Source organism: Paroedura picta, chromosome 4, assembly GCF_049243985.1.
Source record: "Paroedura picta isolate Pp20150507F chromosome 4, Ppicta_v3.0, whole genome shotgun sequence".
Classification (NCBI taxonomy): domain Eukaryota; kingdom Metazoa; phylum Chordata; class Lepidosauria; order Squamata; family Gekkonidae; genus Paroedura; species Paroedura picta.
Genome location: NC_135372.1, coordinates 25635349 through 25648602, shown reverse-complemented (window position 1 = coordinate 25648602; position 13254 = coordinate 25635349). Strand labels below are relative to the sequence as shown.

General features: G+C 47.0%; 1 protein-coding gene across 5 annotated transcripts in view; it reads left to right on the top strand.

Moving 5' to 3' along the window:
• Positions 1 to 13254, top strand: part of MEF2B (myocyte enhancer factor 2B) — a 35148-nt gene that overhangs the window by 13899 nt on the left and 7995 nt on the right. For 4 of the 5 annotated variants that reach the window (XM_077331995.1, XM_077331994.1, XM_077331993.1 and 1 more), the window contains exons 1-5: positions 3377 to 3454; positions 4791 to 4865; positions 8115 to 8318; positions 11914 to 12042; positions 12130 to 12310. In XM_077331995.1, coding sequence (XP_077188110.1) covers positions 4812 to 4865; positions 8115 to 8318; positions 11914 to 12042; positions 12130 to 12310 — 568 coding nt within the window. In that variant the 5' untranslated portion in view covers positions 3377 to 3454; positions 4791 to 4811. Of the gene's footprint in view, positions 1 to 3376; positions 3455 to 4790; positions 4866 to 8114; positions 8319 to 11913; positions 12043 to 12129; positions 12311 to 13254 lie in introns of those variants that run through there. The other variant, XM_077331992.1, reaches the window with a different exon arrangement.

Below are 13254 nucleotides of genomic sequence, written 5' to 3'. Positions count from 1 at the left end.
ATGTGCACAGGCCATGGCCAATCCCACCCACCCAGCCGGCCAGGGGCTCTCTGCCAGCATTGCTGACAGTTTGCCCCTGGACGCACCCCAGTACACATGTAAGTGCCCTGCAGGTGGGGGACTCCATTCCTGTTGGCCCCGGCCAATGGGAGCCAGTGGGGGAGGAGGGTCTTTCCCTTCCTGTTGGCCCACAAATATATATATTTGAGCAAAGCAATATTACACAGCAAAAGTTCCAGTGCTCTTCTGCCTTTTTATTTTTATACTTTTATACTTTTATACTTTTATACTTTTATACTTTTATACTTTTATACTTTTATACTTTTATACTTTTATACTTTTATACTTTTATACTTTTATACTTTTATACTTTTATACTTTTATACTTTTATACTTTTATACTTTATGAAAAGGCATTGGACGTTCCACGGGTGAAGGACAATAGAGAACTGCGTTGCTTGATTATACAAAGTGTTCGTGGCCTCCAGCCCCCCCTTTGCAACGGCAACCCCAAGGGGAGCAGCTCAGCTTTTAGTTCACAGGCAACCAACATACAGAGGTAGACTGCTCCTTCTACAGGGGCTCCATTTATTTGATTTATAGTCCCCTTGGACTCAAGGCGGATTACGCAGTGTGAGTCAATACAGTTGATAGCATGGGACATCCCATAGAATAGATCAGGGGTAGTCAAACTGCGGCCCTCCAGATGTCCATGGACTACAATTTCCAGGAGCCCCTGCCAGCGTTTGCTGGCAGGGGCTCCTGGGAATTGTAGTCCATGGACATCTGGAGGGCCGCAGTTTGACTACCCCTGGAATAGATGATGCAGTAGGATTCAGAATTGTAGAACCAGCTCTGTTGTCGAAATGAAGCAAAGGACAAATATGAACATGGCCCATGACGTGGCACCAAAACGATTTAGGGTCCTAGTTTCAGCAGGCTGTAACAGCACAGACCACAGTCCCCAATGATGGATCCGAGTAGCTTTGTGAGACCTTTTGTACTGCACGATTCTATTGCCTGCATATTTTTGGGAAATATGGGTTTTCACTTCTCAACTGCCAGTTTTTAAAAATCGGGGATAGATGTTCTGATAGACATCTTTGTGGCTCTGGTTGGCACATCCTTTATGGACTTTTTTGTGTTGACTGTAATAATCCAGTGTTACAACAAGCACCTTGACGCATTGTGGGAAGTGAAATGAGAAAGGACTGAATTGTTCCTGGTGGGAAAACTGCACTGGAGAATGAACACCTGCAGCACAACACACACACACATTTCCTTTCCTGCCTTCTCTAATGAGCTTCCCGGGAGGAAAAGGCTGATGAAACCAGACCCTGCCTTACATAAGCTCTCCTCCCTGTATTATCAAACATCTGCTCCATAGAACTGAGCTGAGATTCAGGCCAGGTTAAGATATCTTATCTTTGGTCTATGACCACCAATAAATTTGTATGGAAAGCACCTGATTACAACTGTCCGGGTTTTCCTTTATTTATGCTGTTCTTTACCTGTCTCTGCCAACCTTCGCAGGTGGCTTTCCTATGACTTTCACCCTCGTTTCCTTGCTTTTTCTGTTGGAACATCCCCTGCCTGCTTCCCATGATAGAAACTAGTTTATTTTGAAAGTTTTCTCTGTCCGGCTGCTGACATGGTTTCAAGGCAGTGTACCAAGCCGGTTATAAAATGCGAAAAATCTCAGCCGTTGATCAGAGCCTGTGTGATGTGGCATCTTGGCAGGAGAGTTGGTTTGGTATTGGGGAGATTGGGAGGTCTCCCCCATCTCAGGCATGGTTGTGAGATTTCCCCCTGACTAGCCTCCACTCCTATATCACCATTCTGAGTTCCTTGGAGGAAGGCAGGATGAGAGGGATAAACCCGCCTGAGAACCCATTTTCAGCCATTCTGAATTTGTAGTCACTCCCTGGCACCATTCTGGTGCTTGATTTCTTTATCATTTTGTAAAAGAGAGTCTGGATCATGGGAGGGATCTCACTGACCACTGACCAAGAAACAGGGTGCTGGACTAGATGGATTTGATCCAGCAAGGAGGTTCTTCTGCAGGCCATTACGATTTCCTACTCTCCTGCTGTGTCTAGCAAGAGTAACTAGGGTCGCCAGCTTTGTGGGTAGAGTCTGCGGAGGGCAGGGTTTGGGTATAACGCCCTACAAGCAGCCATTGTCTCTTGGAGAAGCACACGTTGTCTGGAGATCAGTTGGCATTCTAGGTGATCTCTAGGCCCTTTCTGGAGATGGAGCTAAAAATGATTCTGTGCATCCATGTTCAACTCATTTACCGTGTGGCCACATTTTGGTTACCTTTCTGGAGATTGGCAACCTCTTGTTGCTTGGATAAGCTTTTTGCAGGTACCCATTAGCGCCTCTTGTGGCGCAGGGTGTTAAGGCAGCAGAAATGCTGTCAGAAGCTGTCTGCCCATGAAGCTGGGAGTTCAATCCCAGCAGCTGGCTCAAGGTTGACTCAGCCTTCCATCTTTCCGAGGTCAGTGAAATGAGTACCCAGCTTGCTGGGGGGGAAACAGTAATGACTGGGGAAGGCACTGGCAAACCACCCCGTATTGAGTCTGCCATGAAAACGCTAGAGGGCGTCACCCTAAGGGTCAGACATGACTCGGTGCTTGCACAGGGGATACCTTTACCTTTACCTATAAGAACTAGGAAATTCAGAGAGCTGATGTATGTCCACTTACAAATTATGCCCTGTATCTAGCCTCAGGAGAAATGTGATTGATCCATGTGCATGGACTCCAAGTTTTGGAGCTAGTTTATGCCTTGGCCTTTGAGTCTGGGGTCTGAGCTCACCAAGCTTCCTTCTATTAAATCAGGGGTATCCAAACTGCAGCTCTCCAGATCCACGGACATCTGGAGAGCCGCAGTTTGGCCACCCCTGCACTAAATCAACCCTTTGGCCCATCGAAGTCAGTGTTACCTGCTCAGGCCGACAACCTTTCAAGTCACCTAAGATGTGGCATCTTGGCAGGAGAATTGATTTGGTATTGGGACTCTCTGGTTATTTGAACTGGAGATGACTGGGATTGAACCTGGGACTCTCTGCAGGCCAAACAGAGACTCTCCCCACTGCCCGGGGGTCCCTCTGTTCAACCGAGACAAGAGTTTTTGTGAGTTCACTGCAGGATCTTGGCGATGTTCTTGGCAAGGAAGGGGCTTCCCCCAGGGAATGTTCTGCAATTCTCCCCCCCGTCCCCTTTCAACCATAGTTCCTGTGCAAAGGTCTAGCCATGTACCTTTCAGAGCCCTGTGGGGGCGAGGACTGGCACAGCCGTGGGTCATGGGAACTCTGACCGAGTTTCCTGCCAGCTTTTAAATTTAGTTCTGACCTGCTAAATTTAGACAGTGACGCTTGATGGCCAAAAGCTGAGGCAATTGAACGAAATCACCCACGGAAGGATGTAGAAGACCTGAGAAGAATGCTCGGGTAAAAATGCTGATCTGGAAAACCTCAGGGTTTTGCCCTCTGCTCTAGGGGGTCTGCAAGCCTCCTTGGCTTTTGGGGTTGTTTTTTTTTTTTTTAATCTTGCTTGCTGTCCCAGCCTGAAAATCCCCATTTTGATTTTGCTCATACCAAAACCAGGTATGGTTATACAGGGGTGTCAAACTGCGTCCCTCCAGATGTCCATGGACTACAATTCCCATGAGCCCTTGCCAGCAAATGCTGGCAGGGGCTCATGGGAATTGTAGTCCATGGACATCTGGAGGGACGCAGTTTGACTACCCCTGGAAGAACATAAGAAAATGGCCTTACTGAATCTGACCATCTGTGGGAGCTTTCCACGGGGTCTGCAAAACAGAGCTCTTCCACAGTATGGTTGAGGCCGGCCAACAGAAAAGATCTGTTGCCCCCCCCCTCCAGGAAAGCATGTGTATGGTGTCTTGATTTCATCTGCCCCCTCTTCCCACCTCCTGTATGAGTTACTGGGAGAAGGTATAGTTTTTAAATATTTTTTCTGCCGTTCTTCTCTTTTACATTGTTCATTTGGGTGGGATGCTTTTATGTCTGGGTGGGATGCTTTTATGGGGTTTTATTCAAATGGAACCCGCCATGAGCCACTGGGAATGGTGGGCAATAAATCTAAGTATACTAATAATAATCTAGTCCAGCATCCTGTCTCACTCAGTAGCCAAATAGTTATCTTTATTTCTGCTCCATTTTAGGGTTGTTGTTTTTTTCACTCCTGCAAAATGTGTGCTTTTCCCCCACCAAGATTTGGGAAATTGACAAATCTATGTTGCAAGTATTAAAAGACAGAGGCGTTGCATGTGTTCTATGTATGTATTTTTTAAAAACCGCAACTCGAACCAAGCTACAGAACTAGAAAAAAAATTGTCGAAAAGATAAGTCTCATAAGAAATGAAAGTGGGAACGTTGGCTTATGTCCGTGTCACGATTTCATTAATGTAATGACCCCACCCCTCTATTTTGTTAAGTAGTCTTATCTTGCTGTTGGCCTATCATAGAAAATGCTAATAAATAGGGTTGCCAACAGTCCTGGGGTTACAACTGGTCCCAGGTGCCAGAGATCATTCTCCAGAGAAAATGGCCACATTTATGAACTATAAGTCATTATATCCCAATTGAAGCCCCTACCCCCAAATCTCCAGGTATTTCCCAACTAAGAGTTGGCAACCCAACAAATTAATCTCAGGAGCAAAAGAGCGATGCGGTTAATCTGGTTTGAAACTGGTTAGAATTCATGGCCTGGAGGTGGCCTTTCTGTAGGTGTCTAATGATCCCTTTCTTTCCTTCTCTACAGAGCTGCCCCCGCCGGTCTGCGATGGGGCGGAAGAAAATCCAGATCAGTCGGATTTTGGACCAAAGGAACCGGCAGGTAAGCCTCTTCCCAAATTGGTTGTTCTGTCGTGAGCAGAGAGATGCCAGCTATTCCAGAGAAGAACTGGGGTTATGTCTCCTGATCGTCAAAGTCCTGGGGCACGATGAATATTTATTTTTGTTTCTGAACAAAAGCAAAAGACGGCATTACTGCAACCAGCTCCTTTCATACTGAGCATCTCTCTTGAATGGCCAGGAAGGGGACTCATACAAAGATGCACATTATAGTCCTGCTTCTCTCCCATTGCACTTGGGGCAGGCAAGAGAGACAGGGATGCAGCAGGCTTCCTCCGTGAGTGTGATCCCAGCTTCCCCTGTGATGGAAAGCTCAAGTGGAAGAAAATCATGCAGAGCTGTGGCAGGCAGAGACTGTCTTGGCCAATGGGCAATTGGAACAGCTGTCCCAGGACCAATGCTGGAGGTGCCTGGCGGCCCATAGTCCTAATGCAGAGGGGGGAGAAAAAGAGCAGATTTCTTCTTTCGCTTCTTGCAGGCATCCAGGCCTCGGTAGCCCGTTCATGTACAGTTGCAAATTCTGGCCTGGGAAATTCCTGAAAAAATGAGGGTGGAGTCTTGGGACCCGGGGTACAGCAGCTTGGGACCTGGGGTACAGCAGCATCTGTTTGTATTCTGGGGGATCTCCAGGCCCCACCTGGAGGTTGGCAAACCAATGATTGCAACTACTTAAACCCAGCCCTTCTGAGGCTCGGCTTCCGGTGATGGCTCCCACTCTGGTGGGGGCTTGCAGTCATTCTGAGGCCCCATCCTAGACTTTAGGCCAGGGCCCCCCAATTATGAAGACTGGCCCTTATTTCCTTCTACAACAGAATGCAGTTGGGCAGTTTTTTAAAATACTTACACTTGTGCCAGGTTGGAAGGATGCAAAGCCCGAGCTATGACTTATACAGAGATATACTGGGCACCCTCTTGCCCGTTCCGCACCTGTAGGATAATGCACTTTCAATGGACCTTCTTGCGCAAAGAAGGAAGATCTGCTTCTAAAGGGTACCGAAAGAGCATTAGCCGATGTGTGCAGAATGCGGCTGTGTGCATTCTTTAGGCTTTACAGTTCCCACCTGGCCATGAGATGGAGATGGCTCTGGTCTCCCTTGCAGACTATCTCTGGAGGCAGCTGGATCTAAGTGGATCATCACTGTTGCAGCAGCATTTGACACAATAATTCATTCATTCATTCATTCATTCATTCATTCATTCATTCATTCATTCATTCATTCATATTCATTCATTCATTCATTCATTCATTCATTCTAATGTGATTTATTGGCCGCCACTCTCAGCCAGGCTGGTCCGTGGTGGCTTACAATCATAATCAATAGTATTTATTAAGGGATGTTATGGAATTTTATTGTCTTTTATCTTTTTATTATTGTAAACCGCCATGAACCCACCAGGGAACGGTGGTATATAAAGCCAATTATAAACGAATATAAATAAATAAGAATTACAGTAATGAGGCATTAAAGAAACAATTTAAAGCCCACACTGTTAGCCCAACACCTAGCCAACACGGGAATCTGGGACATAACCTTTAAACTGCTGCGGTCGTTTCTCCGGGGTCCTGGGGAAAGAACTTCCAGGTGATGTATCCTGTTGTGTGGGGTTACACAGGGAGTGAGTCTCTTCCCCAATGTTATTTAACCACTAATTTTGCGCCTTTGCTTAGCTAGTCTGGAGTTTTGGGGTAGATTCTCATCAGCATGCTAGTGATGACAGCCAGCCATTGACAGATTTTTTGGGCAAATGTCTGGAGGCCGTGGGGTACTGACTCAAGTGGAGTCAGCTGAACATAAATCCAGCTAAGACGGTGGTTCTCTGTCTGGGTCGGCAGGCTGAAGGTGAAGGAGTGCAAGTCCCAGCTCTTTGTGGGGTCCACCTGACGTCTTTGACCATAGTCAAGTGTGATCCTGGATGACTCCTTATCTACTGTGGTCCAGATCACAAATGCTACCTGTGTGGCATCCCACCATCTCTTCACATATGACAGCTGGCCTAGACTGTGATCCCTACAACGGTCACCTCCAGGCTAGACTAGGGGTAATTTTAATTAATTTAAACTCCTTTATTGATATTTAGACATTTGTTTATTTATTGTATATGGCCAAAGGCTTGTTAGCACCACAATCACAACCAATTGTTAACTGAATATTGACTCTATGAATGGACCAATTAACTGCTGCCGTTAAGGACCAATCAGGTTCTTCGGTGGGCATTCCAAAATGTATATAAGTTAGTGTTGTGTCTATGTTCCTTGTTTGGTGTTTGGAGTTGGTTTGAATAAAGAGCTGTTTGTTTTGGAAGAACTTCATGGTCTGTGTCTACTAAACCCACAGATTCTGGCCTGAGCCAGACAGGGAAGGATGTCATACATAATGATGAAATTATTATTATTACTATACTACTGCATGGGATACCGCTGTCCCTTGAATCTTTCCCTTTCAGAGGTCCTCCCTACCATGTCAGCCAGCTTGACCTATCGTTCTCTTTTGTTTGGTCCTGCCCTTCTTCCAAGGTTCTCCCCTATTCTCTTCACTACAACTCTGTGAGGTTGACTAAGCTGAGAGAAAGAGAGAACAGGCTTTAAGGATTCCCAATGAACTCTGTGGCCTTCTTCAGCTGGGTGACCTTGGGCTCGCCACGGCACTGATAAAACTGTTCTGACCGGGCAGTGATATCAGGGCTCTCTCAGCCTCACCCACCCCACAGGGTGTCTGTTGTGGGGAGAGGAAAGGGAAGGCGACTGTAAGCCGCTTTGAGCCTCCTTTGGGTAGGGAAAAGCGGCATATAAGAACCAACTCTTCTTCTTCTTCTTCTTCTTCTTCTTCTTCTTCTTCTTCACTTCCCTCTTACATAATACTAAACCTGGGGTCATTGTCTGAAACTGAAGGGTAGGAAATTCAGGACGGACAAAAGGAAGCAATTCTTCACTCAGTATGTAGTTAATTTGTGGAACTCCCTGCCGCAGGATGTGATCAGGTTTTATGAAAGTGGGTGAGGCTTTTGTCCAGCAGGGCTTCTGACTGGTGATGGGAGGTTTGATTCGGTGTTCGGGTTTTTAAGCACATTGCTTTTGCCACCCCCATGTTTGGATCTGCATCTGAAAGTGAACTCTGGCAGCCATTTTGTAGCTGGTTCTATTTTGTGACGGCCATTTTGTGTCAGAATCCCAAAAGCGCCCACAGGCCCTGCTCTAACGATGCTGCCGCATTCCCTTTTTTTTTTTTGCAAGGTCACCTTCACCAAGAGGAAGTTTGGGTTGATGAAGAAGGCCTACGAGCTGAGCGTTTTGTGTGACTGTGAGATCGCCCTTATCATTTTCAACAGCACCAACCGGCTCTTCCAGTATGCCAGCACAGACATGGACAAAGTGCTTCTGAAATACACGGAATACAGCGAGCCGCATGAGAGCCGGACCAATTCGGATATCCTGGAGGTAAGTGGGGAGGGCGGGAGGGCTGGCCCTTAGGACGTTCAGTTCCTTCTTCACACAGTGCCCTTTTAATGTGTGAGAGTCTCTTGTGGCGCAGAGTGGTAAGGCAGCCGCCTGAAAGCTTTGCCCATGAGGCTGGGAGTTCGATCCCAGCAGCCGGCTCAAGGTTGACTCAGCCTTCCATCCTTCCAAGGTCGGTAAAATGAGTATCCAGCTTACTTGCTGGGGGGTAAACGGTAATGACTGGGGAAGGCACTGGCAAACCACCCCGTATTGAGTCTGCCAAGAAAACGCTAGAGGGCGTCACCCCAAGGGTCAGACATGACCCGGTGCTTGCACAGGGGATACCTTTACCTTTTTACTCACTGCTACCAGATGTGGTAATGACTCCTAGCTTAGAAAGGCTCTGCAGGGGTTGTTCACATTTGGAGAAGGCATGAGAAGACAAAGCTTGCTGAAAACAACGATAATCCCAGGGAAAGCTGAAGGCAAGTAGAAAAATCAATTTCCACGATCTAATAAGCCTGTCATTCGGTCAAAGAAGGAAACCAGGCTGGTCTGCCAGGAACTTTTGGAAATAAATCCGTGTTGACTTCCCCAGATCTCCAAATTGTCTTTCAGATGTTTGCAGATTGCCCCCCCCCCCTTTAAAATCTGCTCTATTATCTTCCCTAAGGCAGAGGTCAAACTCACTGGCCTGGAGACTCCCAGGTAATTTTCCCTTCCTTTTTGGAAGATTGGGATAATATTTACACTTTTTCAGTTTTCTGGCACATCTCCAGTCCTCACAGGAGTAGTCAACCTGTGGTCTTCCAGATGTCCATGGACTACAATTCCCATGAGCTCCTGCCAGCAAATGCTGTCAGGGGCTCATGGGAATTGTAGTCCATGGACATCTGGAGGACCACAGGTTGACTACCCCTGCTCTAAGAGGTCCCGAAGATGATGGACAAAGGTTCTGGAAGCTCTCCAGAAAGGTCTTTGAGTGCTCACAGGTGCACACCATCCAGTTCAGGTGATTTAAAATCATCCGGTGCAGCCAGGTGCCTCTCGCCAACCTCTCTGCCCATGTCAACCCACCAATATCCCTTGCCTACATGATGCAATATGAGATGCATTTACTCAACTGAGGAAGTCACGGCAGTTCAGAAAACCACATTTTGTCCTGAATACCGTTCTATGTATCCAAGGCAGGCAGCCACACTAGCTAGATGGAGCATCCATGTACACCTGCACTCTATCTTTGAGCACGAGACGCTGCGGGACAAGCCACAAACCTCTTGCGTGCTTTTCAGAGGCAGGCGTACTTTTTTGGCACTGTGGAAAATTAATAGTATAAAAATGAAGTGTCTATTTTTGTTAATTAAGAAGATATCTGCTTCCTCGCAGTTTCGTGAATAAAATGACAGACACAGATACCAGGGAGCCAAGCTTTGGTCTAGCTGTTGGACTTTCCGCTCCTAAAATGCTTCAGCTAGGTCCCCGTTTCCCTCTTAATTAAAAGGAGAAACTGTATTTTTTACAATATGTGGAAAGTGGGTTTCACGAATGCAAAGATTCGTAATTAAATTAAGGAATATTTTTTGAAAAGTGTGCTAAAACTTTGAGTGATGGTCTTTTCTTGATGACCACACACTTCCCCAGTTTCCTGAGCATCCCATGTAGGTCATGGATTTCTTCCCCACCCATCCATTTTAATCTCACACCTAAATTTGTATGCTGAGGTTATTGAGATGGGGATTGCTTTACATTAAGACTTAAAATATCTGTTCTACTTAATATTTCTGGTAAGGCCTTTTAGGAGGAGTGTGTCTCACGTCTTAAGTGCCACACTTAACACCCACTCAGGGTGGCTATCCGCCCCGTGAGGGGGTCCTCCTCCAACCGGCTTGCCTGTCTTTCCAGCGGCCAGCCAATCACCTTCCGCCCCCCACCCCTGACTGCCCCCTCCTCCTTCCACTTCTCTCCGAGGCTCGGAGGCTGCAGATCCCTGCTGCGAGAGAGCTGCCCCTGCTAGTGAGTTCCCTAACAGCTGTCTGCAGCCTTTCCAGGTTCTGGGGGGAGGGGGAGGCCTTCTGCAGAGTTCGCCCCCCCCCAATCTAGTACCCATTGTATTCCTGAATGCAACGGTCTTGGCCCCTAGTAAGGCTATAACGAAGAGCTGCTGGATCTGATTGATGGTTCAAATTACCCTCCCGTTATCATTCTCTAGCAACTGCTATTCACAGGTCCCCTGTCTTGGAATATGAAGATTCAATTTAGAGCCTTTCCAAATACCTGTTGGAAGAACTGTTCTCTCTTGCTGTATTTATTTTGCTTTTAACACACATGTGTTACAAAGCATGCCCATCATTTCTATAAGCCTCACAGGCTACGCTAGGAGCCTCCATCCTTTTTGAGCCGTTTGGCACATTTTGAATTCTAACACAGCATGGTGGGCACTGCAACAAAATGGCTGCCCCAAGAGGCGGAGCCAGCCACAAAATGGCTGCCGCAGCATAACTTTAGTAACACTATGCAGGTCCTTGTGCTTTGGTGTAGTTGCTACCAAAGCCATGATTTAAAAAACCTGCACAGCCAATCAGAAGCCTCAGTGGGCAAACTCCCTGGGGCTTTCCGCATTCGTCCAAAATAGCACAATGGTTACTAATTGAAATCGCTACAGTTTTGCCATTATGCACAACGTCGTTGACAATCTGCAACACTCCTGAAACCGATCTGCAAAAAGCGCTTCGTTGTAGCGCTTTCAGGGAAATCCCAAAAAGTGGATTCACCCTCCGGAAAGCGCTACACTCCTGCAACCAATCTGCAACACTAGCGGGAAAGTTCTGTGCATTACCATTGTTGCGGTTTCTGCAAAGTCCCTCCCCCTGGCTCTCTCCTCTGATCTTCCGGCGAAGCGATTGCCATTTTTTTTTCTCCGAGCAAGCGGAGATCAACGCACCGGTGAGCCTTCGTTTACCCAGCGAGGCTTCCCTGGCTGCAGCCCCTCTGTTTAAAGTCACCAAGCACAAGCCCGTTTGCTGGTTTATTTTTACTTTATTTTCACACTGTTTTCGGCCGAAAATCGCACCTGTGAGGGGGGGGATTTTTTTTTCACTGGGGGGGAGCGTGGCAACGATGAAACGGCAGCTCAAACACCACCTGCTAGCTGGATGGGTGCAACGAATCAACGCATATTCGTTGCAACTGGTGTTTTTTTTTTTTTTTTAACGTCCTTAAAGGGAAAGGGGCTGTTTGGGAGCAAGATAACGGCCGCCCATTGGCTGCTTGACGGCCAGGGGTGGGACACAGCTTAGCAATAGCGCTTCCTGGTTAGCGATTTTTGCAGAGACCGGAACCCTGTGGAAAACAATAGAAACGCAACTGGATTCCACTACAAAGGCAGGTATACGTTACGCCGAATTCCACTATTTAAAATGGCGATTTTTCGTTCAGCAAACAATTTGCTACATGGATCCCGGTGCGGAATGGCCCCCTATCTGGCTCTGCCCACTTCCTAAAAACACTTGGTGTGCACCAGGAAAGATGTCAGCAGGTGCCCACCGGCACCCTGTTGGGGACCCCTGATCTAAACTGCCTTGTCCATGTTTTCTAGACTCTGAAACGAAAAGGCCTGGGTCTGGAGAGCCCGGAACTGGATCTTGAAGACGCTTTGAGACCTGTGGGGAAACTGAGGCGGCTTGGTGAGGGTGTGGACTTGAGTGCGACACGGCCGAAACTTTCCGTGAGTAATCACTTTCTGAGTCTTGATAGGCCTCCCCCTTCTACCCTCCCCAGTGTAACTTTCTTGTCTGTTCTCCTTCCTTAACAGTCAGCTGTTTCCTTCTCTAGTCCGGAGGGGGCCTCAACGGGAACTCCCCCCTCTGGAAGTGAGGGGGGCTCGAGCAGCACAGGAGGGTCTCCCCTTCAGCCGAGTCGCGTGCTGCCATTCAAGTCAGCTCTCCCCAGGCATGGAGCCCCTTCCAGGCGGTCTCCGGGACCCCTTGCGGCAGGTATGGGCTTCTTTCAAAGGCTTGGCCAAAGCAAGCAGACTTAAGAGCCTTAATTTGGCAATTCAGCTTAAATGCAATCGTTTTTCTTTATTTAAAATACTCTGTTTATTTAAAATACACTGTTGAGAACCCCCTGAAACATTCTTCAAAAGGTTGAAGAAGTCTAGGCTTTGAGTTATCAGACTAGGATCCGGGAAACCCAGGTTCGGTTCCTCACGAGACCATGGAATCCTAGTCTACCTCACAGGGCTGTTGCTAGGATAAGACGTAGGCGTCAAGAATGTTCTAAGCTCCTAGGGGATCCCCAGTGGGGAGAAAAGCAGGGTATAAATGAAGCAAATAAAGAAATATAGGCTGCATCATGCAAATAATTATAGATAGGTTTTATTTTTGTATTATTATTATTTATTAAGAGCCTCTTGTGGCGCAGAGTGGTAAGGCAGCTGACATGCAGTCTGAAAGCTCTGCCCATGAGGCTGGGAGTTCGATCCCAGCAGCTGGCTCAAGGTTGACAGCCTTCCATCTTTCTGAGGTCAGTGAAATGAGTACCCAGCTTGCTGGGGGGTAAACGGTAATGACTGGGGAAGGCACTGGCAAACCACCCCGTATTGAGTCTGCCATGAAAACGCTAGAGGGCGTCACCCCAAGGGTCAGACATGACTCGGTGCTTGCACAGGGGATACCTTTACCTTTAAAGGAAACTTAAAATTTAAAAAATGTTCTGTAATTAATCATGCACTTTAATTCCAGAATTTTTAAATAAACTTATTATTATTACTATTATTTCTACTACTACTACTACTACTACTACTACTACTATTATTATTATTATTAGATTTATTTCCCACCTCTCCCGACAGGCTCGAGCCGGGTCACAACAACTAACCCCATTAAAATTCCCATTAAAACATCAATCTACTAACATGACGTCTAAAAATCCCACC